Source organism: Stenella coeruleoalba, assembly GCF_951394435.1.
Source record: "Stenella coeruleoalba genome assembly, chromosome: 19".
NCBI lineage: Eukaryota > Metazoa > Chordata > Mammalia > Artiodactyla > Delphinidae > Stenella > Stenella coeruleoalba.
Genome location: NC_137165.1, coordinates 43,502,380 through 43,528,288, shown reverse-complemented (window position 1 = coordinate 43,528,288; position 25,909 = coordinate 43,502,380). Strand labels below are relative to the sequence as shown.

General features: G+C 52.4%; 2 protein-coding genes across 2 annotated transcripts in view; one reads left to right on the top strand and one right to left on the bottom strand.

The window, feature by feature from the left end:
* Positions 1–4,913: 4,913 nt before the first annotated feature.
* Positions 4,914–6,807, bottom strand: FZD2 (frizzled class receptor 2). Its single transcript, XM_079904176.1, has one exon. The coding sequence runs from the start codon at positions 6,764–6,766 to the stop codon at positions 5,069–5,071; it is 1,698 nt and encodes a 565-aa protein (XP_079760302.1). The 5' UTR covers positions 6,767–6,807; the 3' UTR covers positions 4,914–5,068.
* GPATCH8 (G-patch domain containing 8) overlaps positions 6,446–25,909 on the top strand; it is a 132,609-nt gene continuing 113,145 nt past the window's right edge. The window contains exon 1 of the mRNA XM_079904170.1: positions 6,446–6,571. The gene's annotated coding sequence lies outside the window, so the exon portion shown is untranslated. The remainder of the gene's footprint in view (positions 6,572–25,909) is intronic.

The window sequence follows — 25,909 nt, the reverse complement described above, 5'->3', positions numbered from 1 at the left end:
AGGACCTTCTCCTCTACCCTTCACCCCAGGTCTCGCTCTCATCACCTCCTACCCTCAGCCTCCCTTCTTTTGCTCATCCCCACACAAATCCCTTTCCCTCTCCGCTCTTCCCCCCACTCCAAGTTTGGAATGAAATCATGGGGCTCTGAGTTCTGCACGAGGCCCCGACATAAACACTCTGATTGGGGCTAATTATAAGGGCCAGGTTGGGAGGCTGGAACCTTCAGAAAGCTTGGCTTTCAAACAAAGGGCCCAGGGCTCAGCCCCCAGCCCAGGCCGGCTCCTCTCCAGACTGCATGAGGAATAAGGAGGGGTCCGGGGCTACAGACAGTCCTCTATAAACCCAACCAATGGTCTATGAGCTTGTTCCATGTCCCAGGTCCTATCTTGTCCTTTCTCGGCTGCTTTCACCTTGGCCCTTCCAGGCCTCAAATCCCAGGGCCTTCCCAGCTGGCTGGGAAGAGCCGCAAGCCTGCAGTGGAAGGAAAGGCAGCTGGGGAGGCGCTCTCAGGCTATGAGACTGGGGATGGGGCAGAGCAGGGGGAGGGAGAGGGGCAGGGGCAGGGAGAGGCACAGGAGAAGCCAGCTGTGACAGCCCTAGCCCTAATTAGCCAGCTTCAAAGCCAGCCAGCGAGAGAGCCCGCCTGCGTGTGTGCCCTGCTCACTCAGGCGGGTAAGACATTTCTGTCCTAATCAGAGGAGAGAAAGGGAGAAAAACACTGCCCACCACCACCCCGGGGATCCTCTAGATTGTGAGCTGGTACCCCGAGTCAGGGAGAAAAAGTAGGAGCACAGGAAATCATTCTGCTTTGTTAAAACTACCAGTAACAGTAAGTCCAAAAGTCCTCAAGAAATGTACATTCTTTGATCCAGTGATTCTATTTTTAGGAATTTATCCTGAGTAATTGGAAGAGTGCTACAATTTATTGAGCTTCTACTATGTGTTGGTTCTGTACATGCATCATCTGATCTAATCTTCACAACAACCTTGCAGACAGGTACTATCACCTTTTACAGATGAGGACTGAGGCTCAGAGGTTAGATGTCCCCAGAGACTCACAGCTGCACTGTGTCATGCCAATGCCTGTAACTCCCCACACGCGGTCTGTCTCTTTCTTCTTTTTTCCCTCGACTATGAAAGTATTAACATTCATTCTACTCTGCTGCGTCTTGATACCTGCAAGAGAGACAGGATCTAGTGAATAACCTAGTCTGAGGGTGTTCCTGGTTTTGTAGATCTGACGGTTTTCCCTCCTGACCCTCCTTTCCACAGCAGAGGGAATTACAGGCTGGGGGATACTGGAGTCTGAGAAGGTAAGGGTTGCCCCATGGAGAAGGAGAGCTACCCAGTGATGAAGACTAGATAACGTCTAAACCAGGGACTGAAAAACCAGCTCGGGGATGGTGTGGGGGAGGGGTGTGCAGCTAGACAGTGCATAACCCCCCTAACGTTACATACAAAATTGTGTTCCGGGGTCTGGCCATTTTTTCCCAGGAGGATGTCCAAAGATATTTCAGGTTCTCAGAGGAGTCAGTGGCCCCAGAAGTTTAAGATGCATTTTGAGGTGAGGAGACTATGTCTGAAGAAGGAAGGGACCTACTACAGTGAGCAGTGGGATTGTCAAAGGGATGATGCCTCAGAAATGGCAGGAGCTTGGGCTCTGCTCCCCCAAACATGTGCCCCACAGCACCCTGGGACAGCATCTCCCCACCTCCAGAATCTAGCCCAGATCAGGGATCCCAACACCCTCTTGGAGAGCTTTCTGGAAAGATCTGGAAGTCCAGGTCCCACTGATCCTCACTCTTTGGGGATGTCCAGAAGCATTTTGCCTTAGAAAACCTTAGTGTTCTTTTCTGGGGCACTTCAAAGGACAGACAGTTTGTCAGCAGTGGAAGCATCTTCGGGAGGGGCATCTGGGGTGGGGGAGGAAAAGCAAATGTCTGATCCATGAGGCAGGGGAGTCTGAAGGAGAGATGCCCTGCTCCTAGAGACCAAGCACTCCTGCTCCTTTGTGGGAGGGGGTATTATGATTGGGAGGGCAGGTAGAAAGCAGCTGTGGCCTAACACCTGCCCCAGGCCTGGGGGCCTCAGTGGAAGGGCTTTCTTACTGGGCCCTTGACCCTTCACCAAACAAAGCCTCCGTCTTCCAGACGGAGGGACCAACCCACTTACAAGGGGTAAACCGTGTCCTATCTAAAGGGCGACCTAGAAATCTGTGAAAGTACACCTCCAAGCCCATGTGTTTAACTGGGTTTTCCCAACAAGGGAGCAGAGACAGACCCCTCTCCAGGGGTGGCAGTGAGCTCAAGTGTTTCACTTATGGGTCTCCACTCCAGGGCACTTTGTCCCCTAAATCCTCTACACCCTCCGTCTAAGAGTTGTTTCATTAGAGCAATGAGAGCAGCCAGAGAGAAAGTTCCCCATACTTTCTGTAAGGTAATTCAGCCCTTTAGAGAAGGGAAGGGCATCTAGATGTATCCTTTCCTAGAGAGGCAATTATCTCATTGTCTGTCCTCTCCCCAGCCACAGAACCTATTTTTTCAGTGTTCTCAGGCCCTTTTCCCCTCCGTTGGCGACTTTGAGGGAGGAGGGTTGAGAAGGATCTTTACCAAAATTCCCTCCCTCCCACCCCACTCCGGGAAGAAAAAGGTATTGTTGCTAGTCTACCATCTCCTCCTGCCATCAGCATGACGGTCCACTGACAAAATGTACCCAGAGCACACAGAACTGGGATCTGGGGGCTGAGAGGCAGGGGAGGTTCTTCCCAAATCTTCAGCAGAGACAAGCACTCCTCTTCCCACTGGGCTCCATCCCAGCCACTGGAAACCTCCCCCCACCTCCCCAACCCCCTTTCGCAAGCTTTGGCCATTCTTTCCAGGAAAGACGCTCACAATTTGTTTGTAATTTAACTCTTTCCTGCAGCCCTTGTGGGGTTCCTTTAGAATCTTGCAACAAATGGAGCTCCAGGGCGGTGCCACCTCCCTGGCCTGCTTCTTTGATAGTTGAGGGAATCTCCTGTTGGGACTTCACACACACCATCATTTGAGAAAAGGCTAGTTTTAACTTATAATGTTGGCCACTGGTACCAATCATCTGGGGGAGGGTTATACATTTGGGGAAGGGGACTCTGCTGAAATCCCCAGGCCTCATTCAATTCCCAGCAAAGCCCCACATACGTGTTCAATTACCACCAAACATTTCCAGATCCCCTCCCCCAACATAAACTAACACACGCAAACACTTCGAAGTAGGGGTTCTAACTTACTTTCTCCCTTATCCCAAAGCCTGCTAACAAAGGGTGTTAAGGCACCATTTTCCGTACCACGGTTTGGCTAAAAAAGCAAGATCGGGGCAGGGAACCTCTTCTCCACCCCACCCCCAACCAACTAGGTCAGGGGGAGATGGAAGGAGGAGGTGTTTGGTTTGGTTAAACTAATAAAATGTTACAACCCTGTTAAATACAATTAAAGGGCTAGCTCTCTAGAAGATAATTAAATGCACTTTATTATGATGATTATTAGCTTTAATTTGCACTATTATCAAGAAACAGGAGATGCTGAAAAGTTGAGTTATGGGGCAAACTTGTTTCACCCCATCCCTTGGTCTTCAAATCGATCCATGGTAATTAAAATTCTAAAATACTCCAAATAGTTGAGGGAAATGATGTGTATTGGAAACTGCAATTCTCATACCAGCGTGAAAGATAACTTTAAGAGAAGTCTTGACTTTTATTTGTGGGAGTTGGGGGGAAGATAAGAAACATGTTATAAACATTCTATCAATCTTGTGATATAGAATGTCATGTGAACACTCAACCCCACCCCCACAGTCACAAAGAGCCTGCCCAGAGCCTTCTTCCAAAGCAAAGATACTCACGTTTTTTCCCCCCTTCCCCCTTCTGGACAAGTTTGAAAAGAAACCAGTCTTTTGTCAAAGGGAAACTAAAAATCCCACCAGCCCATCCATCCGTTCCCTCCCTCCAACCAAACCCATTTTATTGCCTTTTGAAAAACAAAAACGAAAAACCTCAACAACAACAAAACCCCCCACACAGCGCACAAACCACCCCACAAACTGCTAACCTGAATGCCAGAGGAGATAGTCAGTTGGGGGTGGGGGGGGAGAGCAGGTGAGGAGCAGACAGCAGGGGAAAGGACAGAGATGCAAGGTGATCTCCAAATCCCAGCATCTGCGAGCTGATGATGCTCCCCCTAAAAATGGAGGCGGTCAGGATCGGTACTCAACGTAGTGGGGTGGGGAGGTTGGGTTGTCTCAAAACACACATCGCAAAACACTTTCTGCCCCCTCCAAGTGCTCGGGGTAGCGAGTTGAAAAGAAGAAGAGTCAGAGAAGAAAGATCTTCCTGCCAGCAGGGGGGTGGGCCCGGAGGGTAGGGGTGGAGGCCATTCCTCACACGATCTCCGCCCTCTCCCCACCCTTTGGTTCGGGTTTTTTTTTTTTTTTTTTTCCACGTCTTCATCTCCTTTGGGAAGTTTCCAAAGATCGAGTGAAGGAGACAGGACAAGTGAGAAAGGGGGAAAGGGAAATCAAAACGAATCCAAGTCTTGATCAAAAGTATCCAACTGCTTCCACAGACCCAGCGTCAGTGAGAAGGCTCACAAATTTGGCTTTAGAACCTGAATGTAACTCCCAACTACTTATAGCCTCTTCCAGCAGGCCCAGCCCTGTCAAATCACCAAAATACTCAAACCGAAGTAGGGGGTGGTGTTTGAAAGGGGACTGAAGAAAGGAGAACCCCCCCCAACTCCCCCTCTTCTCCATTCCTCAGGCCTGGCGCCCCTCACTGCTCCCCCCCTTTTTTTCCTTTTTTCTTTTAAATAGAAAATATATAATTAAATTTACAAAAACTATTTACAGTTTTAATTACAAACCTGGTGGGGGTGTTGGGCAGAGTTCTCTTTAAAAAGCGACCTAAAAAAGAAATGGTTTCGATTGTTCTTTATTTAAAAAAATAAAATAAGGAGTCTGTAGGAGCGCCCCCCCCCCTCCCTGGGGGCGGAGCGCGAGGTGCCGGCCCGGCTGGGGACGCGGCGCCGGAGCTCCGGCTCACACGGTGGTCTCGCCGTGCCGGCTGTTGGTGAGACGCGTGTAGAACTTCCTCCACGAGTGCAGCGTCTTGCCGGACCAGATCCAGAAGCCCGACGTGATGCCCACGATGAGCGTCATGAGGTATTTGATCATGTAGACGGTGAAGTCGGGTGACATGCGCGGCGTGTAGTGCGCCGGGCACGGGATGGCCAGGCTCTTGCAGTGCTGGCTCACCCACGAGCGCTCCCAGTGCTCTCGGAAGGCCTGCTCGTAGAAATAGCAGGCGATGACGATGGTGGCGGGCACCGTGTACAGCACCGAGAAGACGCCGATGCGCACCATGAGCCGCTCCAGCTTCTCCGTCTTGGTGCCGTCGTGCTTCATGATGGTACGGATGCGGAAGAGTGACACGAAACCGGCCAGGAGGAAGGACGTGCCTATGAACAGGTACACGAAGAGCGGCGCCAGCACGAAGCCCCGCAGCGGGTCCAGGCTGTTGAGGCCCACGAAGCACACGCCGCTCAGCAGGTCGCCGTCAATCTGGCCCATGGCCAGGATTGTGATGGTCTTGACGGCGGGCACGGCCCACGCGGCCAGGTGGAAGTACTGCGAGTTGGCCTCGATGGCCTCGTGGCCCCACTTCATGCCCGCCGCCAGGAACCAGGTGAGCGACAGGATGACCCACCAGATGGAGCTGGCCATGCTGAAGAAGTAGAGCATCATGAAGAGGATGGTGCAGCCCTCCTTCTTGGTGCCCTGCACCACCGTACGGTAGCCGTCCTCGGAGAAGCGCTCGTTACACACCACGCGCTCCTGGAGCACGAAGCCCGCGATGTAGGCCACCGACACCATAGTGTAGCAGCCTGACAGAAAGATGATGGGCCGCTCCGGGTAGCGGAAGCGCTGCATGTCGACCAGGTATGTGGTGACAGTGAAAAAGGTGGAGGCGCAGCACAACACGGACCAGGTGAGGATCCAGAGTCGCGCAAAGCGCGTCTCTTCCTGGGAGAAGAACATGGAGCCGTCGGGCCGCGCCGGCTCGCACGGAGCCGCGCAGTCGCGTTCGCCCAGAAACTTGTAGCTGAGATAGGACGGCACCTTGAGGACGCGCGGACAGTGGAACGGGTGCTCCAGCGTGGCATAGCGCGGGGGCGAGCCGCCGCCACCCGGGCCGCCCGGGGTGCCCCCCGCACCCGGCTGCAGGCCCGGCGGCGGCGCGGTGGTGAGCAACGCGGGCGCGCCGTCCTCCGAGTGGTTCTGGCCCACGCAGATTTGCTCCGCGCCGTGGCGGGGGAAGTGCTCGCAGCGAAGGCGCTCCGGCCACTGGAAGCCGAACTTGTTCATGAGCGCCTCGCAGCCCTGGCGCGCGCGCTCGCAGATCGAGCGGCACGGCGGGATGGCCTGCTCCAGCACAGTGCACACGGGTGCATACATGGAGCACAGGAAGAAGCGCAGTTCGGGCGAGCACTGCACCTTCACCAATGGGTAGAACTGGTGCACCTCCAGTCCTGCGTCCTCCTGGTTCGTATGGCCCAGAAGGTTGGGCATGATGGTCTGGTTGTAGGCGATGTCCGTGCACAACGGGATGGAGATGGGCTGGCAGAAGCCGTGGTCCGGGATGGAGATGCCCTTCTCCCCGTGGAACTGGGCTGGCCCCGCAGCGGGCAGCAGCAGCAGCGGAAGCAGCAGGCGGGGCAGGGCGCTGCGGGGCCGCATGCTGGCCGCCGCCCCCCACCCGGCTCCCGGACGCCCCCCCGCCCCCGCCCCCAGCCCCGAGACCGCGCGCCTTCCCCGCCGCCGCCTCGCCGCGGCCGCCGCCTCCCGCGTCTCTTTGCAAACTTTGCTCGCGGCTGCCGAGTTGGGGAGGCCGGGCGGGGGAGGGGGGCGGCGCACCCGCCCGCTGGCTCGCCGAGGTCGGACTGAGCCGCCGGAGACACCGCGCGCTGCTTGCCCTCTCTCCTCCTCGTCCTCCTCCTCTCGCCTCTCCCCTCCCTTCTCCGCCCAGCGACTCCTTTGTGCCTTCCTCCAGCCCTCACCTCGGCCTCTCCGATCCCAATTAGTCGGTTTCAAGGGGGCCCCCGCCGGCGGCCCCGCCCTCTCTTCAGCCCCCCAAAAAAGGGATCCTTGAAACCGCCCCGTCGAGCTCTAAGCACCATCCCAAAATGTTCTCTCGGCCAATGAGATTTAAACTCGAGGATCAGCCCCGAGGGCTGGATTGGTCAACCACAACATAATGAGATCAGAAACCAGATGCCAACAAAACTTTCCCCCCCGCCTTTTGCTTTTTAAAGAGACAAGCTATTATTATATTAAGGGCCCTTTGCCCAGCACGGGATTTCTCTGGAGCCGCGGCGGCGAGATCCGGAGACACACGTTCCCCGAACTGCGGCGGACCCGAGTCACTCAGCCCTGGATCACTCTTCTTCCGGGGGGCCACGGATCTCTCCGGGATAGGGCCTCTTTAAATCCTTGCCTCCGCCCCTGCTCCTCGAACCCCACCTATTCCAGTCCAATTTTTCAGATCAAGTAAAAAAAGTGTTAAGTTTGAGAAAAAATTGTTTAAGGGAGAGACTTTTTAAAAACTATCAGTTTACAAAGACTTTTCTCTCAGCCCCTTCCCATGGAATCTAGACAAAATTTCCTGTCGCCCTATATGTAGACCCCTAGGAGTTTGCCTCGCTCCTCCCCCTGCATACACCCTTAAATAACCCTCTGAAAAACGAGAGCCTGTCTCTTTAAGAGGCTCTTAAAGGGGCCTGGACTCCGGGGCGTAATTGCCCCGTAGCGAGCACAAAGGAGCCCATTATGGTTCTTTGTGTTCGGTGGCACCTCAAAGTGAGAAAACTCAGGAACTCAGAGGCCTTGAGCTGGAGGGTTGGGGCGGGGGTGGGAGGGGGTGAGGTGAAGGAGAATGGCCTAGAGCTGCGGCTTCTCCCTCCCCTTTCTTCCGAGGCAAATCTTAATTATGCAAAGTAAAGTTTAGTTGCCATAACGAGGAGGTCTTAATCGGAGGTTAATGGTGGGGAGTGGGGGATGACGAGCAGTTTTGAGCTGAAGAGATGACTCTTTTAGGACGTTTGGGGGAATTTTCCTCCTCTCTCTCCACCTCTGCCCCCGCCCCCTAAAAGCTTCCAGATTTGGTCTCCTAGGAGAGAGGGGAGTTTTACCCAAATCTTAAGTGATTCCACACCAGAAACGGGTGGTGTGTGTGGTGAGGGAGGAGGCGGGGGGGGGGGGGGTTGTGTGGTTTAACCCCCCCCCACACACACACATCCACACTTACCTGGCTGGGGGTGGATGGCGGTGGCCAGCAGGGTTCCGGCTAGCTTAGAAAGGTTTTCTTCTGTTTTCTGCCTTCTTGGATTTTAAGTTTGAGAGGGGGTTCTGGGGAGGAGAGGGGGAATTTGCATGTAAATCTCCTGAGCCTGGTACTGGATGGTGGATCAAATATTTTTATTGTCTCTCAGAGGGAAGGGGGGACACGTAAAAAGAAGAAAGAAAATTGAGTTTAGAAAACCCCTTTCCTTCTCTGTATGGGCCAAATCCTCCCAGCCTGGCGAGCTGTTTCCTGATCCAATCTAGAAAAGGACTGCTTTAAAAACAAAACCAAAAAACAAACAACAACAAAAAGAGAAACCTAAGAGAAAAAAAGAAGAAGAGAATAGGAAGAAAGAAAGAAAATTCTAAGTCATAGATAAAAACAATGGATCCAGGTTTGATAGGATTCAATTTTTTTTTTTTCTTGATTGAATGAAATACAGATTTTCAGGTTCTTTACAACATGAAAATTCTCCTTATCACTTCCTGGACAGGTCGACTTTTCACTACTTTAGGCAGAAAGATTCCCTTCAAAATCAGGGGGCTATGCCTTAGCTCTCCATTTTATTTCCATTCCACCCACAAGTCCACCTTCACCCCAGAGCAGTCTAGGGATGGGAAAATTGTGCTGTCCTGCTCTGTGGGACCCAAACTAAGCCCAAGGTGCTGCTCCTTCAAATCTCCCCTCCTACTCTACCTCCAGGACATCTCTAGAGCTGGTACCAAGCCTCTGAGCTGAGCGGTGAAAACAAAAAATGAGTAAGACAGGTTCCTCCACTCTTCTCAGGAAGCTCTCACAGTCCGATAGGAAATTGAGAGTAAATCTCCAATAGAAATGCAGCATCTTCAATTTCCTTCCATGACAAACCTGTTTTCCTACCCTTGGGCCAGGCTTGAGTGACAAGTGACAGCTATCCGTTCCCCAGCCACCCCCAAGGCAAAGGGGGAGCTGAAGCTGGAAAAAAGAAATAAAAGACATCCTTTCATTCACTCAGTCAACCTTTCATTCTGCGATGCATTTTTATTGAGTCTTCTGATTTTAGACCACTGTGGTAGGTGCTGTGGGCAAGACAGAGAAAAGCGGCCGCATCCCTGCCCTTTACGAGTTGACGGGATCCCAGAAGAAAAGTGATTCTGTGAAGAGCTTACATTTATCTGGCATTTTTACCTGAAATGGATACCTAGTAATTGTAATTACTAAGGTTTATCGAGCACTTACTAAGCACTGCGCATACATTACGTGTATGCCTACAAAGTAGGTATTGCATTGTGTTTATGGATGAAGAATCTGACCTTGATGAGATTTGGCAACTTTCTCAAGGTCACGTAGTAAATGGCAGAGCTGAGATTTAAACCCAGGCCTGCTTGAATCTTAAAGCTGTGCTCTGTCTCCTACACCACACAGTCCCTAATGTCTATAAAAATTGTGTGCGTTTACGCGCTTAACAAATATATATTGACCATCAGACCCAACCCCTATTCCTGTGGAGCTTATATTCTAGTGGGAGACATTCACAGTCATCACATAGTCACTTTTTTTTTTTTGCGGTACGCGGGCCTCTCACTGCTGTGGCCTCTCCCGTTGCGGAGCACAGGCTCCGGACGCACAGGCTCAGCGGCCATGGCTCACGGGCCCAGCCGCTCTGCGGCATGTGGGATCCTCCCGGACCGGGGCACGAACCTGTGTCCCCTGCATCGGCAGGCGGACTCTCAACCACTGTGCCACCAGGGAAGCCCACATAGTCACTTTAATGGATGTGAAATTGCGACAGGATTGAGTGCTGCGAAGGGAAAGTCCATGGTGCCATGAAAGCATAATTGGGGAGGGAATTTGACTGAGTTGGAGAGGGCAGAGGAGGCCTCTGAGGTTGGACTGAGGAGTAAAATAGGATGAGGTAAAGAGAGGCCAGCAGGTGTGACACCTGCAGGGCCTTGCAGACCATGTGTAAGGTGCTAGGTATACAAATGTGAACTTAGGGGCTTTCCCTGGTGGAGCAGTGGTTAAGAATCTGCCTGCCAACGCAGGGGACACAGGTTCGAGCCCTGGTCCACGAAGATCCCACATTCCACGGAACAACTAAGCCCATGTGCCACAACTACTGAAGCCCGCGGGCCTAGAGCCTGTGCTCCTCAACAAGAGAAGCCACCACAATGAGAAGCCTGCACACCGCAACGAAGAGTAGCCCCCACTTGCCGCAACTAGAGGAAGACCGTGCACCACAATGAAGACCCAATGCAGCTAAAAATAAATAAATAAATTTTTTAAAATATATGAACTTATAATCTCAAGGCAGGGATAGGTTTTCCAGACAGAGGGAACAGCATGTGCAAGGGTGTAGTGCAGTGAAATGGATGGAAGGGGCAGGGGGCACAAGTATGCAAGCACTTTGGTCCTGTTAGAGCCCCGTGAACATCTAGGAGAGTGATGGCAGAGGAGGTTTTATTTTTATTATTGTTATAATTAATTAATTGATTATTTATTTATTTGGCTGCGTCGGGTCTTAGTTGCGACACGCGGGATCTTTGTTGCAGCGTGAGGGCTCTTTGCTGCGGTGCACAGGCTTCTCTATAGCTGTGGCACGCGGGCTGCAGAGCGTGTGGGCTCAGTAGTTGTGGTGCTTGGGATTAGTTGCCCCGCAGTATGTGGGATCTTAGTTCCCCGACCAGGGATCGAACCCTCGTCCCCCGCATTGGAAGGCGGATTCTTAACCACTGAACCACCAGGGAAGTCCCGGCAGAGGAGGTTTTAAATAAGTAGGGACCTGAGATACTGTGCACATAATCTGGACTCCTGGAGGTGGAGAGCACTGGAGTGTTTAGGGAAGTGAAATGATCATGCTTAACTTTTATATTTTTTTATTTTTCATTTTTAAATTTTTGGTCGCGCCGTGAGGCATGTGGGATGGCATGTGGGATCTTAGCTCCCCGACCAGAGATCGAACCCGTGCCCCCTGCATTGGAAACGCAGAGTCTTAACCACTGGACCGCCAGGGAAGTCTCCACACTTAAGTTTTAGATGGTGCATTTGGACAGTTAGAAGGAGCATGACTTGAGTCAGCTGAGTCAGAGATACCAGTTAGGAATAGATTGCAAGAGACCAGGCAAGAGATGCTGAGGGCGTGAACTGAGCCAAGGCAGTGTAGAGAAGAGAGAGTAAGGGAGGAGGCCAACCAAGTTTTCTGATCTAGATGCCCTGATGTCATTAACCAGGCTAGGAAATGCAGGGACAGGCGGATAATGAGCACAGTCAAGCCAGGTCAAGCCTATAGTATGTCCAAGAGAAGATGTCCGGAAAACAGTTAGCTATTCTAACACAGGACCAGGAAGGAGCTCTGGGTAGATTTAGATCTGGTACCTTTAGCCTGTGGTTGAAGCCATGAGATTGGCTAAGATCACCTAGGGAAAGGGGATTGGGTGAGAAGACTAAAGTTTCGGGGATGTCAATATTTCAGAACCATGAGCTGTGGAGGAGGGACACTGAGTAGGAGCCGTAGGGCCAGGAAAGACTCTAGCCAACAGGAGAATGTCCCAGATTTGTTTTTCCTGGATCTTGAGAGTCTCAAGTCAGAATTTTTATTCACCTTGTCTCAGTTGTGAGAATTAAATGAGATAGATTATGGCACTAGCTTGACCTGTTGCTAGGCTAAAAGCTTGGTAAATAATAGCTATTGTTTTCATCCAACAAATTATTGAACATCTACTATATGCAAAGCAGACAAAGTCTGCAGAGACCTAGGCTGCAGCTTCAGGGAGCTTACAGTCTAGCGGGTGATGGTCTGTGGAGAACCTGGGTACTGTTCCTTCCTGAGGAATATTTCCGGTTGGTCTGGGGCTTCTGCTATTGAGTGGGAACCCAGGTGTTCCCAGTGCCCAGTGCACTGCCACTTCTGCCCCAAATCCTGGGACACTACTGTCAATTATCTCTTGGCTTACAAATCTGATATCTGGGATAAGAGTTGAGTGCCCACTGTAAAGATGCCGCCCAGGGACTTCCCTGGTGGTCCAGTGGCTAAGAATCCACACTCCCAATGCAGGCGGATGGATCCCTGGTCAGGGAACTAGATTCCGCATGCCACAACTAAAGAACCTGCATGCCACAACGAAGACCCCGCATGCGGCAACGAAGATCCCACGTGCGGCAACTAAGATCCGGTGTAACCAAATAAATAAATAAATATTAAAAAAAAAATGCCACCCACTCCATTCCGTGGGATGGTCTGTTGGAGCAGAAGTCTCAACCCTACCAGAGAGCAGAGCAAATAGCTGGTGGAGAAGGAAACCTGGTCTGGGGCTCAGAATGCCTTGGGGCTGCAGGCTTCCCTCCACCTACACCTACTGAGTGGCCTCAGGCAAGTCATTTTCCTCCCTTAGCTTCAGCTGCCTCATCTGCATGAGGGGATCATAAAAACATCTATTGGGACTTCCCTGGTGGTCCAGTGGTTAAGAATCCATTTCCAATGCAGGGGCCGTGGGTTCGATCCCAGTAGGGGAACTAAGATCCCACATGCCCAGGGCAACCAAATGTGCGCGAGAACTAGAAAGCCCAGGCACTGCAACTAAGAGAAGCCCAAGAGCCGCAACGAGGATCCCACGTGCCGCAACTAAGACCCAATGCGTCCAAATTAATTAATTTTTTAAAAGTCTATAGATTTTACCTTTGAGCCAGATGTAGGGGGCTATGAATATAATACATTGGGATCATCGCAACAGTCCTTGCTGGGTGCCACCTGGAAAGGTGAAAGGCTTGTGTGTTATAGCCAGTCAACAACAGCCAACACACCACAGGTATGCTCTGAGAGCGCAGGGAACTTCTCCCAGCTATGGAAACCTGGGGGTCTCTACCCAGCACTCCCCACTCTTACGGTACCGCACGGCTTGTGGGATCTTAGTTCCCCAACCAGGGATTGAACCAGGGCCCTCAGCATCCTAACCACTGGCCTGCCAGGGAATTCCCTCTGACGTTTCATTTTGCAAAGAGTCCTGGTAATTGCACGTGTCCCTGTCTCCTTGCTTCTTTCGCATTAAAACCCCCTCCTGGGCTTCCCTGGTGGCGCAGTGGTTGAGAGTCCGCCTGCCAATGCAGGGGACACAGGTTCGTGCCCCGGTCCGGGAAGATCCCACATGCCGCAGAGCAGCTAGGCCTGTGAGCCATGGCCGCTGAGCCTGCACGTCCGGAGCCTGTGCTCCGCAACGGGAGAGGCCACAACAGTGAGAGGCCGCGTACCGCAAAAAAAAAAACAAAAAACAAACAAAAAAAAACCCCTCCTTCCAGAGAAATCATCCTCCCTAGCAGTTACAGGTTCCCTCTTTGTTTCCTCAATCCCGGGTCAGTATTCTTTCCCTCCAGAAGCACAGAGGTCCCTCCACCCTAAAGGGCAGGGGTGTGTGTCTCCATTCAGGAAGGGGAGGACTGAGGATGAGAATGTGATTTCAGATACTTTGAATCCTCAAAGGTTTGATTGGGCAAACATACTCTACTATCAATGGGGTAGGTTCTGGACGCTAGGTGGAAAACAGGTTTGAGTCTTCAGAGACTCTAGTTGGTTACCCCCATTCCCAACCCACAAGGTATCCCTCTGCTGTTCGAGAAGCTCCCTTTTCCTCCTCTCTTCCTGAGCCTGGAATCCACCTTCAGGTGAGATACCAAATTCCCTCTCCCTGAACTCCATCCTCCATTTAGTTCTCAGGAAACCAGCCCTTCAGGCACAGAATAATCAGGAAGTCTAGGACTCCTGGAGCCCCAACGTGTAAGTCCCATTCACTGCACTTCACCCTCCTCCACCCCAAGTTCCGGGGACAAGCTCTGGGGACAGAGGGAGTGGGGAACTGGCAGAGTACAGCCGTTATCCCCTTGATCCCTCCAGCACCCTTTCCCAAGGTCTCTGGATGGCAAAATGGGCCACAAAAGGATTAAACAGATATAACAGATGATCTATTAATTAAGCATTTTAGTTAGCCCAGGCCTAGGCCAAGCAAAAGCAAGGTGTGGGCTTCTCAGAGCAGACTGGGGAAAATAAAGCCGAAAGAATCAGTGCTGAGTTTGGTTAGCGAGGTTCTTGGGGGTGATTGCCTTCTTGGCCCAGGAAATCAGCATCCCTGGGAATGAATGAGTCAGATAGTTTGTCTCTTGGAAACTTCTAGAACCTAATGCCAAGAGGAGAGGAATGGGGGAGCCTGAACCGTAGACTTGTAGATGTGGAGGGGTCCTGGGGGGGATGGGGATGGGGGTGCTCACTAGGGAAGGAGCCGAGACAAGTTTGCGTCCGGGTTGGGGCTCCCCACCTGCTCCAGCAGAACACACACTTCCTTTCCTGGGGCTGCACCCCATCTCCTAACTTGCCCTTTTTCCCCCCTCTTTCTTTCTTTCTTTTCTCTTTCCACTCTCCCTTGTCCCCTTCCCTCCTCCCAGAACTTCTCTCCTTTTCCTCCAGGCTGGGCCACCTCACCCCCTCCCCTTTCTCTTTCCTGTAACTTAAGCTGTTGTTGGGAGTTGGAGGAGCTGGGCTGGTTTGAAAGGAGGCCCCACTGCTTTTCAGGGAGGAATTGAAACCCTGGAGCCGGGGGTGAGAGGAGGTAGAGGGGGAGGGGGGCAACTTGAGAAATCAAAGCGGCTGCAGCTCCATCTGGGAAACCAGCTTTGATTTACTAGCAAGGACCTGGCTCTCCAACCTGCACCCCCGACCCAGCCCTGCCCACTCCCCCCTCCTTCCCTGGACTTTGCTTTGTGGTGATAACTGGGGGGCGAGGGGGCCTGACTCCCTCCCCAAGCCTGAAAGCCTGTTCTTGTCCTGGCAGAACCAGCCCAGAGGAGCAAGGCCCCGGGGACCCTGGCTAAGTGAGGCTGCAGATGCTTCCGAGGGAGCTGGGTATGGGAGGGGAACCCTGGGAAGGAGGAAAGTCCCTCCGTCCAGGCAGCCTGGCCCTCTAGACCCGGTCCTCTCTGGCTTGACTGGACCCCCTCCCCAGAGATGTGGGGCTGGGCTGGGGGTGCCGACAGGAGGAGGCCAGGGCTGCTTCATCTGTCTGTGGCCTTTCCCTCAGAACTGGGAGGTTGGAGACTGGGGGTGGAGAGTAAGAACCAGAAAAAGAAAATGACTGAGAAAGAAAAGGAAAATCTATTTGAGCGGATTATTTTGTGTTGAAATTCAGTGTGGGCCGTGGACACCACTGGGCTCCAGTGGAGACTCAAGGCCATTCTGGAGGGCAGTGCCACCTGCCTGCTCCCTTCCTCTCCCATCCGTTTCGTTTCTGTTTCACCTTGCCTCTCCTCTGTCAGATCCTTAAACTCCTCGAGGTGTAAGGTGCTCTCTAACAGGGCCTCAGCAACGGAAATAGGGTCCCAAGAGTCCTGGACCCCAGGGCCAAGGTGGGAATAGAGAACAAGGTGACTAACAATCCCAGGAGATGCTTGTGCAGCTCTTTGACTGACCACCTAGTTCTCCTCGGTGGGGTGAGGGAGTGTGGGTTTTTTTTTTTTTTTTTTTTTTTAATTTTTTGGCTGTGCCACATGGCTTGTGGGATCTTAGCTCCCCGACCAGGGGTCAAACCCAGGCCCCGGCAGTGGAAGCACAGAGTCCTAACCACTGGACTGCCAGGGAATCCCCAAGGGGTGGGGGTTAGATCCCTGGACTCCTGGGTTTCCGGCAGAGCCCCCTTCCCCTGCACCCTCACATCACTGGTATTTTTCAGGGTTCAAGCATCCAACCTTTAGGACTAACTCTCAGGAAGGAGAAGAGGCTAATTCAGCATGTGCATCCCACAAATCAAACCTTTTCAGAGCTCACAGCACTATGTGGGACGGACTCATCAGAGCTCCTGCCCCAGGACAATGTTTCTGAAAGCCTAGAGTCCACATGCCTCAGAATCATCGGAGAAGGGGCACCAGGGCAGGATCTGCCTATTAGAAATACAGATTCCTGGGCCCTCCAAATGACGGGAATTTATAAACCCCAAGTGACGGTGGGATTTTAGTTCCCCGACCGACCGGGGATTGAACCCGGGCCCTCGGCAGTGAGAGTGCTGAGTTCTGACCACTGGGCCGCTGGGGAATTCCCCCCAAGTGACTCTTAAGCACATGCTCCAGCTCTCTGCTTTCCAGACCACTCAATTAGCTTTCAGAGCCCTGGTTAACCTTGGCAGCCGCCCAGTCTTGCTCTGTCCCCCACTCCAAACCCATTCAACCGCCTTTCCAAATCTAACCCCGATGTGTCTTTCCAGTATTAATTTCTACTGCACTTGCCCTATTGTGGTGGACAAGATGGACTGGCCCTCAGCATGCATTCTCACCTCCTTCTAGGTACTTCCTGCACTGCAGAGGTTGAAAAGCCAAAAACCTCATCTCTCAGCCTCCCTTGCGGCTAGAGTTCTGGATGCAAAATGCATTCATTCGAGACTTGGAAGGTGGAAGGGAGATGAGGCCGTGTTCTTGCTGCTCTAGCTATTTCTGCTTGCAGGCAAGGTCCTGGAGATGGGGCTTCTCTGGCAGCAGCACCCAGTTCAGTCTCTGTGACAACAGTAGCAGCCTGGCACTGATGCCTATGGGGCCATGAGGCTATGGGGTTGCATCTGCGACCTAAGTTCCAGTGGCAGCCTCGTGGTTCTCCCTACCTGATTTTGGCAGAAGTGACAGCTCCCATCGGAGGCTCATTTCTATGGCTACATTAGAAAGTCTGCTCCTCCAGTCCATCTAACAATTTTGCAAGCTCTAATTCCTTGTTGTCTTAGTCTGCTTTGGCTACCATAAGAAAATACCGTAGAGCAAGTGGCTTAAACAACAGGAATTTATTGTCTCAATTCTGAAGGCTGGAAGTCCAAGATCAGGGTGCCAGCACGGTTGGGTTTTGGTGAGGACTCTCTTCCTGGCTTGCAGATGACTGTCTTCTTGCTGTGTGCTCACATGGCCTTTCCTTGGTGTGTACTTGCAGAAGAGAGAAAAATCTCTCTTTCCCTCTTCTTATAAAGCCACCAATCCTATTGGATTAGGACTCTACCCTTATGATCTCATTTAACCTTAATTACCTCTTAAAAGCCCTCTGTCCAAATATATTCACATTGGAGATTAGGGCTTAGACATGTGAATTTCACAGGGACACAGTTCAGTCTATATCACCTGTATTAAATACCCTTCTGCATAAAGCATCTAGAATGGTGCGTTTCTTGCACCGAATCCTCACTTTACCCATGAACTAGACAGAGCAGAACACTTGGTACTTTCACGATATACGTCCTTGCTCCAATGGGCCTTTTCTAAAATGTCCTTCCACCACTGTAAATCTTTTAAGGCCCCTTCTCTGATGCTTCCCTGATACTATTCCCACACTCCTTTCTCTGGGCTTGTGCATATCTTATGGCATTTAGCATTTGGTATGTGTTGTTTATGTATGTGTTAACTACCCTCCACTCTCAACAAGATCGTCTCTCGAGGGCAGAGGCCGTGTCTTAGTTTTTGTACATGCCCTAGTGCTTATAATGGGTGGTATATTGTAGGTGCTCAGTAAACATTTGTTAAGTGAATCAATGCCCACTATAAGTAGGACAGAGCCTGAAGAACTCCCTGGCTTTAGTAATCTAGAGATTCAAGCATCTTGCCCTGGACGCCCAGCCCAACTCCCTTACCCTGACCACTTTGCCCCATTCTGGAACCCACACTTCAGGAAGAGAGAAGCTAAGCTCTGAGGAAGAGAAATGAGCAAGCCATTTCTGGGTCTGGAGGCCATTTCAGCCTCCAGTTTTGACAGGATTATCCAGTTCCTTGAAGCCATATTTAATTGCAAATATGTTCTGGTGTCTCATCTTAGAAGAAGTAAAGGAAACAACAAATTTGACGTAATAATGAGAACCCATGAAGTGGACCCAGGAGATCTAAGTGCTCAGGTCATGGCCTTGATAGGCCACTGCTGACCTACTTACTAGCTCTCTGACTTTCCGTGAATCACTTTGCTTCTGAGTATCAGTTTCTCTATCTGCAGAATGGGTACAATAAAATCTGTCTTATTCCCTTTGAACTGAGGATTGAATGAGAAAATAGATTTGGGGAATTCCCTGGAGGTCCAGTGGTTGGGACTCTGTGCTTCCATTGCAGGGGAAATGGGTTTGATCCCTGGTTGGGGAACTAAGATCCTGCAAACCACAGGGTGCAGACAAAAAAAAAAAGAAAAAAGAAAATGGATTTGTAGGGACAATTGCTTTGGGAAGGGACACTGGGGTGGAGCACTGACCTGCACAGCGGAGGAAGTTTGAATCTCCACTCCACTTCCTTGCTACATTCCCCAGGACAGGTCACTCATGCTCTCTGAAGCTCAGTCTCTTCATCTATAAGATGAGATGTTAACCTTCTCTCTCTGAGGGTTGGGAGGCTCAGATGAAGGGGTAAGTGAGCAGCAACTTCACTTAGTAGACACTCGGTACAAGTCGTTAGGATTTATATTTCCTCCTCCCCCTAGATCAGGTAGAGGCAGCTGGAGAGGTTTCCCAGGGAAACTGGAGCAGGTGTCAGACTTCTAAGACCTGAGGAGTTCAGAAGGCTTTGCTCCATGGCTGCATCACTCCGATTAACCCTTGAGGAATTCTATGGCCTGAGAGCTGGCAGCATAGACCGACAAATACGTTAATGTTGTAGATTTTGACTTTAGTCAAAATCTACAAGGGAGGACTTCCCTGGTGGGGTAGTGGTTAAGAATCCTCCTGCCAATGCAGGGGACACAGGTTAGATCCCTGGTCGGGGAAGATCCCACATGTCGCAGAGCAACAAAGCCCATGCGCCACAACTACTGAAGCCCTCGTGCCTAGAGTCCGTGCTCCACAACAAAAGAAGCCACGGCAGTGAGAAGCCCGCGTGCAGCAGCGAAGACCCAACGCAGCCAGCCATCAATCAATCCATCCATCAATAAAAAATCTACAAGAGACTTCAGTTTGCGGGACAGGGTGACAAGGCTTCTTTGAAGCTGGGGCTGACCCAGTCACTCTCCAGGCGTCTTGACACCCTCCTCCACTCCTCCCAACATTCTAAGCATCCCAAAAGGAGAGAAGCTGACTCATTAGGAAGCAAAGAAAGAGATCGGGACTTCAGCTGAGCCCTCTGCATATCTCCATTTTCTGGGAAGGGCCTTAATGTTGAGGCGGCTACTGGGGAGGTGGGCACCAAGGATAGGACTGGGAGAGGCAGGTCCTACCTAGAGGATGGTGGTCACTGGGAGGAGAAAACACACTTCCCTCCTCTCTCCGGGAAGCCTTCCTTCCCTGCAGCTGGTGCCCCAAGGATCCCCCCCCCCCCCAATCCCAGGCGCTTCCCTTAGAGAGAGCCTGCTGAGCCTGGAATGAAAAGAATCTGAACTACAAACAGACCTCCCAGAGGCACCCCCAACTCTCCTCTAACCGCTCCAAGCCAGCTAAAGGCTGGCTTCCTGGAGCTGGAGACTGGCTGAGAGGCAGGGATGGGGTTTGGGCTACAGCTCCGGAGAAGGGGCCTCAGTGGGGGGACTTTTTCCCTGGAGAGGGAGGGGAGGAAAGGATTGAGGGCAGGGTAGGGACTAGGCCATACAAGAACCATATTTTTCAGACCCCAAATCAGAACTGGTAAGAGTATACTCGCAGGGACCATGAGATTGGGGATTTGAAATCAAGCCTGTCCTCAGCTGTAAGGTCTCCACCCCAGGAGTACAAGCAGTCACCCAAATATAATCCAGGAGGAGAGAAAAAATCCAGTCTATCCCCCTCCCCCCCACCCCCAGCCTTCTCTCCCCCTCCCCTTGGCCCCTCTCTCCCTATGTATCTGAACACTCAGTGGTGGTGGGCCAGGGAGCATCTTGTTTTGTAACCTCTCCAGGAGCCAGGCACTCCTGGATCTCAGTCTGGGCTGTACAACTGAGTCTGAGAAGGCTGTAAATGAGCTCTGAGGAGTTGGGGGCAGGGGCTGGAATCAGAGGAAAAATGGAGAGAACAGCCAAAAGGACCAAAGGCACAGTGCCAGAGAGGCCCCCTCCTGCCTGCCACACTTCCCCAGCCCCTGGCCTCCTGCCCGCTGTCCCCTTGGAATCCCTCCCCCCTTCCCCCACCTGGATCCAGCCTGGGGTTTTGATGTGAGTTAGCCAGGGCTGTCAGTGTCCACGGATGCCCAGGCAGGGCATTAGAGGGGGAAACCCTGGGGAGATGACCAGAGAGGACAGGCTGCTGGAGCTGGAAGCTGCCTTAGGCACGATGACCTCTTTGCAGGGGCCGCTCTCTCCAGCTTGTAGAACATAGCTCCTGCCAAGGGTGGTATAGAAAGGCGCAGAGCCCACAGCGGGCTGGGGAAGGCCGCTGAAAAGGCAGCTTAAGGGCTTCCTGCTGGGTGAGATGGATTAAGGCCCTGTGGGGAGGGAGCCAGGCAGTGAGAAAGGCCCTGGCCCAAAGCCAGAGCCCCTTGGCCGAAGGCCCTGTGGGATCTGGAGCCCCTGGGTGTCTGGCAGGCGGGGGTTAGCACGCTCCACCTGGACAAGAGGCTGCGAGGATGCAGGCCCAGCCAGGGTTGAGGAGATACCATGGGGTCCCTAAAATAGAGGGGACAAGGAAGGAAGGAGACACTCCTGGGTGAACTAGCCAACTTCTCGCAGGTAAAGGGAGAAATGGAAGAGCTGAATGACCCCCTTATTTCCCCCTGTGTCTCCCCTCTACCTCCCAGAGGGAAGGTGTCCTCTCAGAGGCTCCCAGGGTGGGAGGGGAGCAGACAACACTTCCTACCCATAGCCCTCTGCTTCTCAGGGACCCTAATATGGAACAGAATGAAGGGGACCCACATGGTCCTAAAGTTTCCACACAAGCACCGATTTAGGGGAAGAGCCCAGGTGACCACCAAGAAAAGTCGTATACCTGAGAAACCTGGCTGGTGCCTGGACCGTGCCATCAGTGCTGGTTTCACGCTGGCCCTCAGCTCTGTTTTCTAATCTGTGAGGTGACATCTCTGAGGCCACACTGTGGAGTGGGATGAGCAGTGGCGGAGGAGTCAGGAGATCTGACTGTCCCTCTGAATTTGGTTTCATCACCAATCAAATAAGGAGAAAAAAATCTATTCCACTTAGTGTATTTCAAGAGCTGACACATGCATTCTGGAAAATTCAAAAATGAGGTACCAAGACATCATTATCCCTGGAGTGTGTATGCGTGCACGTGTGTGTGTGCGTGTGTGCGTGTGTGTGTGTGCGTGTAAAGGGATGGATGTTCCCAGGAAGGGAAGGGAACACATCAAGAACCGGGGACTGCCACATGGGTGCTTTGCCTCTCTTTATATCTTCCCGAGGACTTTAAGAGCATGGTATTATTGCCCCCATTTTATAGATGAGAAAACTGAGGCTCAATTAAGTTATGTAATTTCTTGTCCAAGCTTATAGAAGCTCATAAAATGGGGCATCGGAATTAGAAGGCAAGACTCTTGGGTCTTTAGAGGTTATATGGCCCCAGGGTCTGGAAGCGTTATGCCTATGTTCCTATGTTTAGAGGATTTCTCTAGAGGTTTGATTCCTTCTCCTTCCCAGTTGGGCTCAGGCAGGAAGCAGGCTTGGATCCTCAAGCCCCATTCCCCATAGTGCAAAAGGGTTGGAGGGTGGGCAAAGTGAATGATGAAGTCAGATAAGGTACAGGTGGCCACCGGGGCCATTCTCTGGGGAGAAGGGGCTCCAGCGATGGGTACTTCAAGCTCAGGGCATCCCTGGATCAGAGCTGCCCTGTCTCTGGACTCAGCTGGGCCAGCCCCCTTCTTTGTGCTCAGTTTTTTCCCACAGCCCTGTAAGGGGGGTGCTGGAATCCCAGGCCCACCCCCTCCCGCTAGGCAGCACCCCATTAAGCCCCACCGTAAAAGTCTTGAGAGTGGAGGAGGAGGGGGGTGTCCTCATTCTAAGGAAGCCTCGGCACCCTTCTCCCTTTCTGGGGAACAAGAAGCTTGCTAACGGCTTGGGCCCCTTCCCCAGCCCCTGGCCCCAGCCCTGGCTCCCCTGGACAAAAAGCTGCTTTACATGAGAAGAGCAGGCTGGCCTGTCCTTACTCGGGCACTCAAAGAGGCGGTAGCCCCTGACAGCCGGGACACTGCCCCTTCCCCCAAACCGAGGCCTCGTTTAGTTGCAATTAGCAATTCTTTGCAACCCACGGGGCTGAGAGGGGCGAGCCCCCTTACCGCCCAAACCCAGCCTCCCAGCCAGGGTTCCCCTTCCCCCTCCTCTCTCCTCCCTCCCCACCCCTCCCCTCCTCCCTGCCCAACCCCCAGCTCTCCCCGCTAATCGGTTGACTTCCTTGGAGTTCTCCAAAGAAGGAAGCACCCAGAGGTGCCAAAGCAGGGGCGGTTTGGGTGGGGGTGGGGTGGGGATGCGAATCTGGGGCTGCCCAGGCGGGAATGGAGGGACCCCCTCCTCAACCCACGCTGCTGCACCGCCCCTTCCCTCCTCTCTTCCCACTTGTCACCCCGTCTCCACATCAGGCTTAGCTTTTGGGTCAGTGGGACGGGAGAGATGGAAGGAAGTTTTTAGAAAGAGATCTGAGGAAGGGAAAGAGGGTGAGCGGGAGGGTGGCACCAGGTGATGAGGGAGGGGAGGTTCTGTCTCAGAGAAATCGGACGCTCGCTTCTTCTCCCCTGGCTGGCCTGCCCCCTAGATGCTGCAATTTGGGCTCCCCCTTCATTCAGCGGGCGTCAGTGTCGGGCTGGGGGCCAAGAGCCCTAATTCAGGCAGTGGTAGGGTGCCGACACTTGGAAAATGAAAAAGACAAGATGGAATCCCAGAGCCCCTTTTAGGCTCACGCAAACCCACTCCTTGGCGTCTGGTACCCACGGAGAGTGGATTGGGGGTACGAGTGAGGGAAGGGGAGTGGGAGAGTACTCCAAGTCCTTTGCTCCTTTATTTAACTTTTTTAGTTTTTTGGCCGCCGTGCTGTGCGGCATGCGGGATCTTACTTCCCCGACCAGGGATCGAACCTGCGCTTCCTGCAGTGGGAGCGTGGAGTCTTAACTCCTGGACCGCCAGGGAAGTCCCCCCTTTACTCCTTTAGTAGTTTCCTCCACCGTCCTCTCCTCCCTTGCGTCCAAGTCTCTGGTAGGTTTTTTTCTGTCACCACCAGGGAGCGTCCTCGGTAGAGTGGGGGCTCCGGAGCCGGCAGGGAGTCTGCACTCTACGGCTAGTCCCTCCCAGCACCCACCCGGCCTTCCCTTCCGCATGGACCGAGACTGAACATCCCTGAAAGAGAAGATCCCATCCTCTAAGGGAATTCGGCCCTGGCTTTAAAGGGTATGTGGGCAGTGGAACGAGATGTCCAGCACCATGGTTCGGCTGGCCATCGAGGGACGTGACAAGATAAAGGGACTAAGGTTCCCCTGGGGTCATCTCAGCCCGCCCACCTCACAGCTTTTTTGGAAGAGTTGGGGATTGCGGGGTGGTATTGGGGGACATCCCCTTGGGGTCATCGGGATTTACGAAGGGAATAGGACAAGGGTGACTTGGAAGCAGAGCAGGGGGGTCATGGTTGAGCTGAGATGAGCTCGGCTGTTTTAGGTTTCCTCTCCCTGTTTGTTAAGTACTGACGTTATACTACCCATGCCAATGTCGGGGCAGGGCGTGGTTTAGGCTTGGGAAGTAAGAAGGAAAGCTCTGGCCTCTTATCAACCTTCAGTGGGCTCTCAGAACTCGTATCCTTGGAGCCTCACATCAGAACCAGGGAGGAAACAGCAAGTCGAGGCCCCAGGTAGTTCTAGGGAAGGAATCACTTAGCATTATTTCCTGTGGAATTTGCACATACCCCTCCTTTCCCTTTACAAACCCTGATCCTCTGTTTGGGAAGAAAAAGTGCCCCATAAATGAAGAAGGGACGTGAGTTCCCACCCAGAGCTGAGGGGCCCAAAGGGGGCCAAAAGGAAGCAAAGTGAGATCTTCAGCGCAGGGGAGAGAGGCAGGGTCGGCTCCTCCAAAAGCTGTCCTCGGGGAGTTTCAGCGCGAGGCCTGGATTCCAGGTCCTCGGAAGGGCCTGGGGAGGTTGGGCCTCTGGACACTTGGGACCCTGCCTCCTTCAGCTGCTGAAGTGCTGGGGTCTCTGGACCTGCTGAAACCCATGAGGCCCTCATGGCCACCCACCTCCCCTGGGAGGAAGGGATTTAATGGGGGTCAAGTGTTTGGAGCTCTGGGCAGGAAGCAGTTGTGAGCCCAACGCAGGAAATGCTCCTCAAGAGCCATCCTCCCACAGCGAAGCTCCTCCGAGGAGTTTGTGCACCGCACTCCCCTCCAGGAGCAGGAGGGGGGAGGATCTGGGCAGGGGAGAGAAAGGTGGGCCGGAGGAAGGAGGAGGCGGGGCCTGCCGCTCACTGCCCCGCCCTCTCTCCCTTTCTCCCACCCCTGCCGGAGCCTTGCGCTGACAATTTCCCCAGCCCCTCCACGCCTTCCCCAGATTTCAGTGTCTGGAGCTCTGTCCTGTCAAGAGCCTTTGGCCTCACAGTCAAAGCCCCCCCGCAGTCTGAGGTCTTCTGGCCTTGACACCCACTTTTTATCCCGGGAGCCCTAGATGCCTCAGCCTGCCTGCCTGACTTGCTGTTCCCTCTGCTTTGCTGCCTTGGCCTTATCTGTCCCCACCGCTCTTCTCTCCAGGACCTTTGGAAGTCTAATGCGAAGCTGCCTCCACGCTGAAAGCGTCCCTGGTTCCTTTCACACCACCTTGTTCTCACTTGTCAGAACACAAACCACATTTTCCCTTATTTTAGAACTGAGAGCCTGTCTGTCTTTCCACCAGGGTGAGAGCTCCTAGAACTCTTTTGTTTCCCACAAAAATAAAAGGTGAGCCACTGATGCCATTTTCAAAGTTCTAGCAGCCACACTGAAAAAAAGTAAAAAGAAACAGGTGAAATGGATTTTGATAATAGATTTTATTTAACTCAATAGATCCAAATTATGATCCGTTCCACATGTAATCAATATTAAAATTATTAATGTATATTATATACATACGTATTTCAAACTAAGTGTTTGGAATTCAGTATGTGTTTTACACTCACAGCACCTCTCAATTTGGATTAGTTTTGTGCTCAGTAGTCACATGGCTTGTGGTTACCGTAGTGGATACCATAGCGCAGTTCTAGAAATCAGGGATGGGGCCCCAGGTCTATGCTAAAAGTTCAGATAGCATCTTGTTTAAGAAGCCCAGTTGTTGGAACAGATTGCCAGCTTTGAATACTAGCTCAGCTATTAGCTGTATGATCTTAGACATGTCCCTGCCTTAACTGTCTCATCTGTAAAATGGGTCTAATAAGCCTCATAGGATTTTTGTGAGGATTATGTGAAGTGTGTAGAACAACATCTGGCACACAGTAGTAGGTGTTCTATAAAGATTGGAGTCTTCATCTCCGACAGAGGCTAACCTTGGCCCCAAACAATTGTAAGCTGAAAGACGGAATTAAAAAAAAAAAAGTCTTTGCCCTGTAGCAGACTGAGGCAGAAGTAAGCTGGGTGGGGTGAGTAAGTTTTTTCTGGAGGAGTTGGAATAGGATGGAAGAGGAGAAGGCTGTGGGTGGCTGGCAGAAGGCTCCTTTGAGGGCTAGAC

Coding starts and splice junctions, on each gene's coding strand:
- FZD2 (XM_079904176.1), bottom strand. CDS start 6,766: ATGCGGCCCCGCAGCGCCCTGCCCCGCCTGCTGCTTCCGCTGCTGCTG.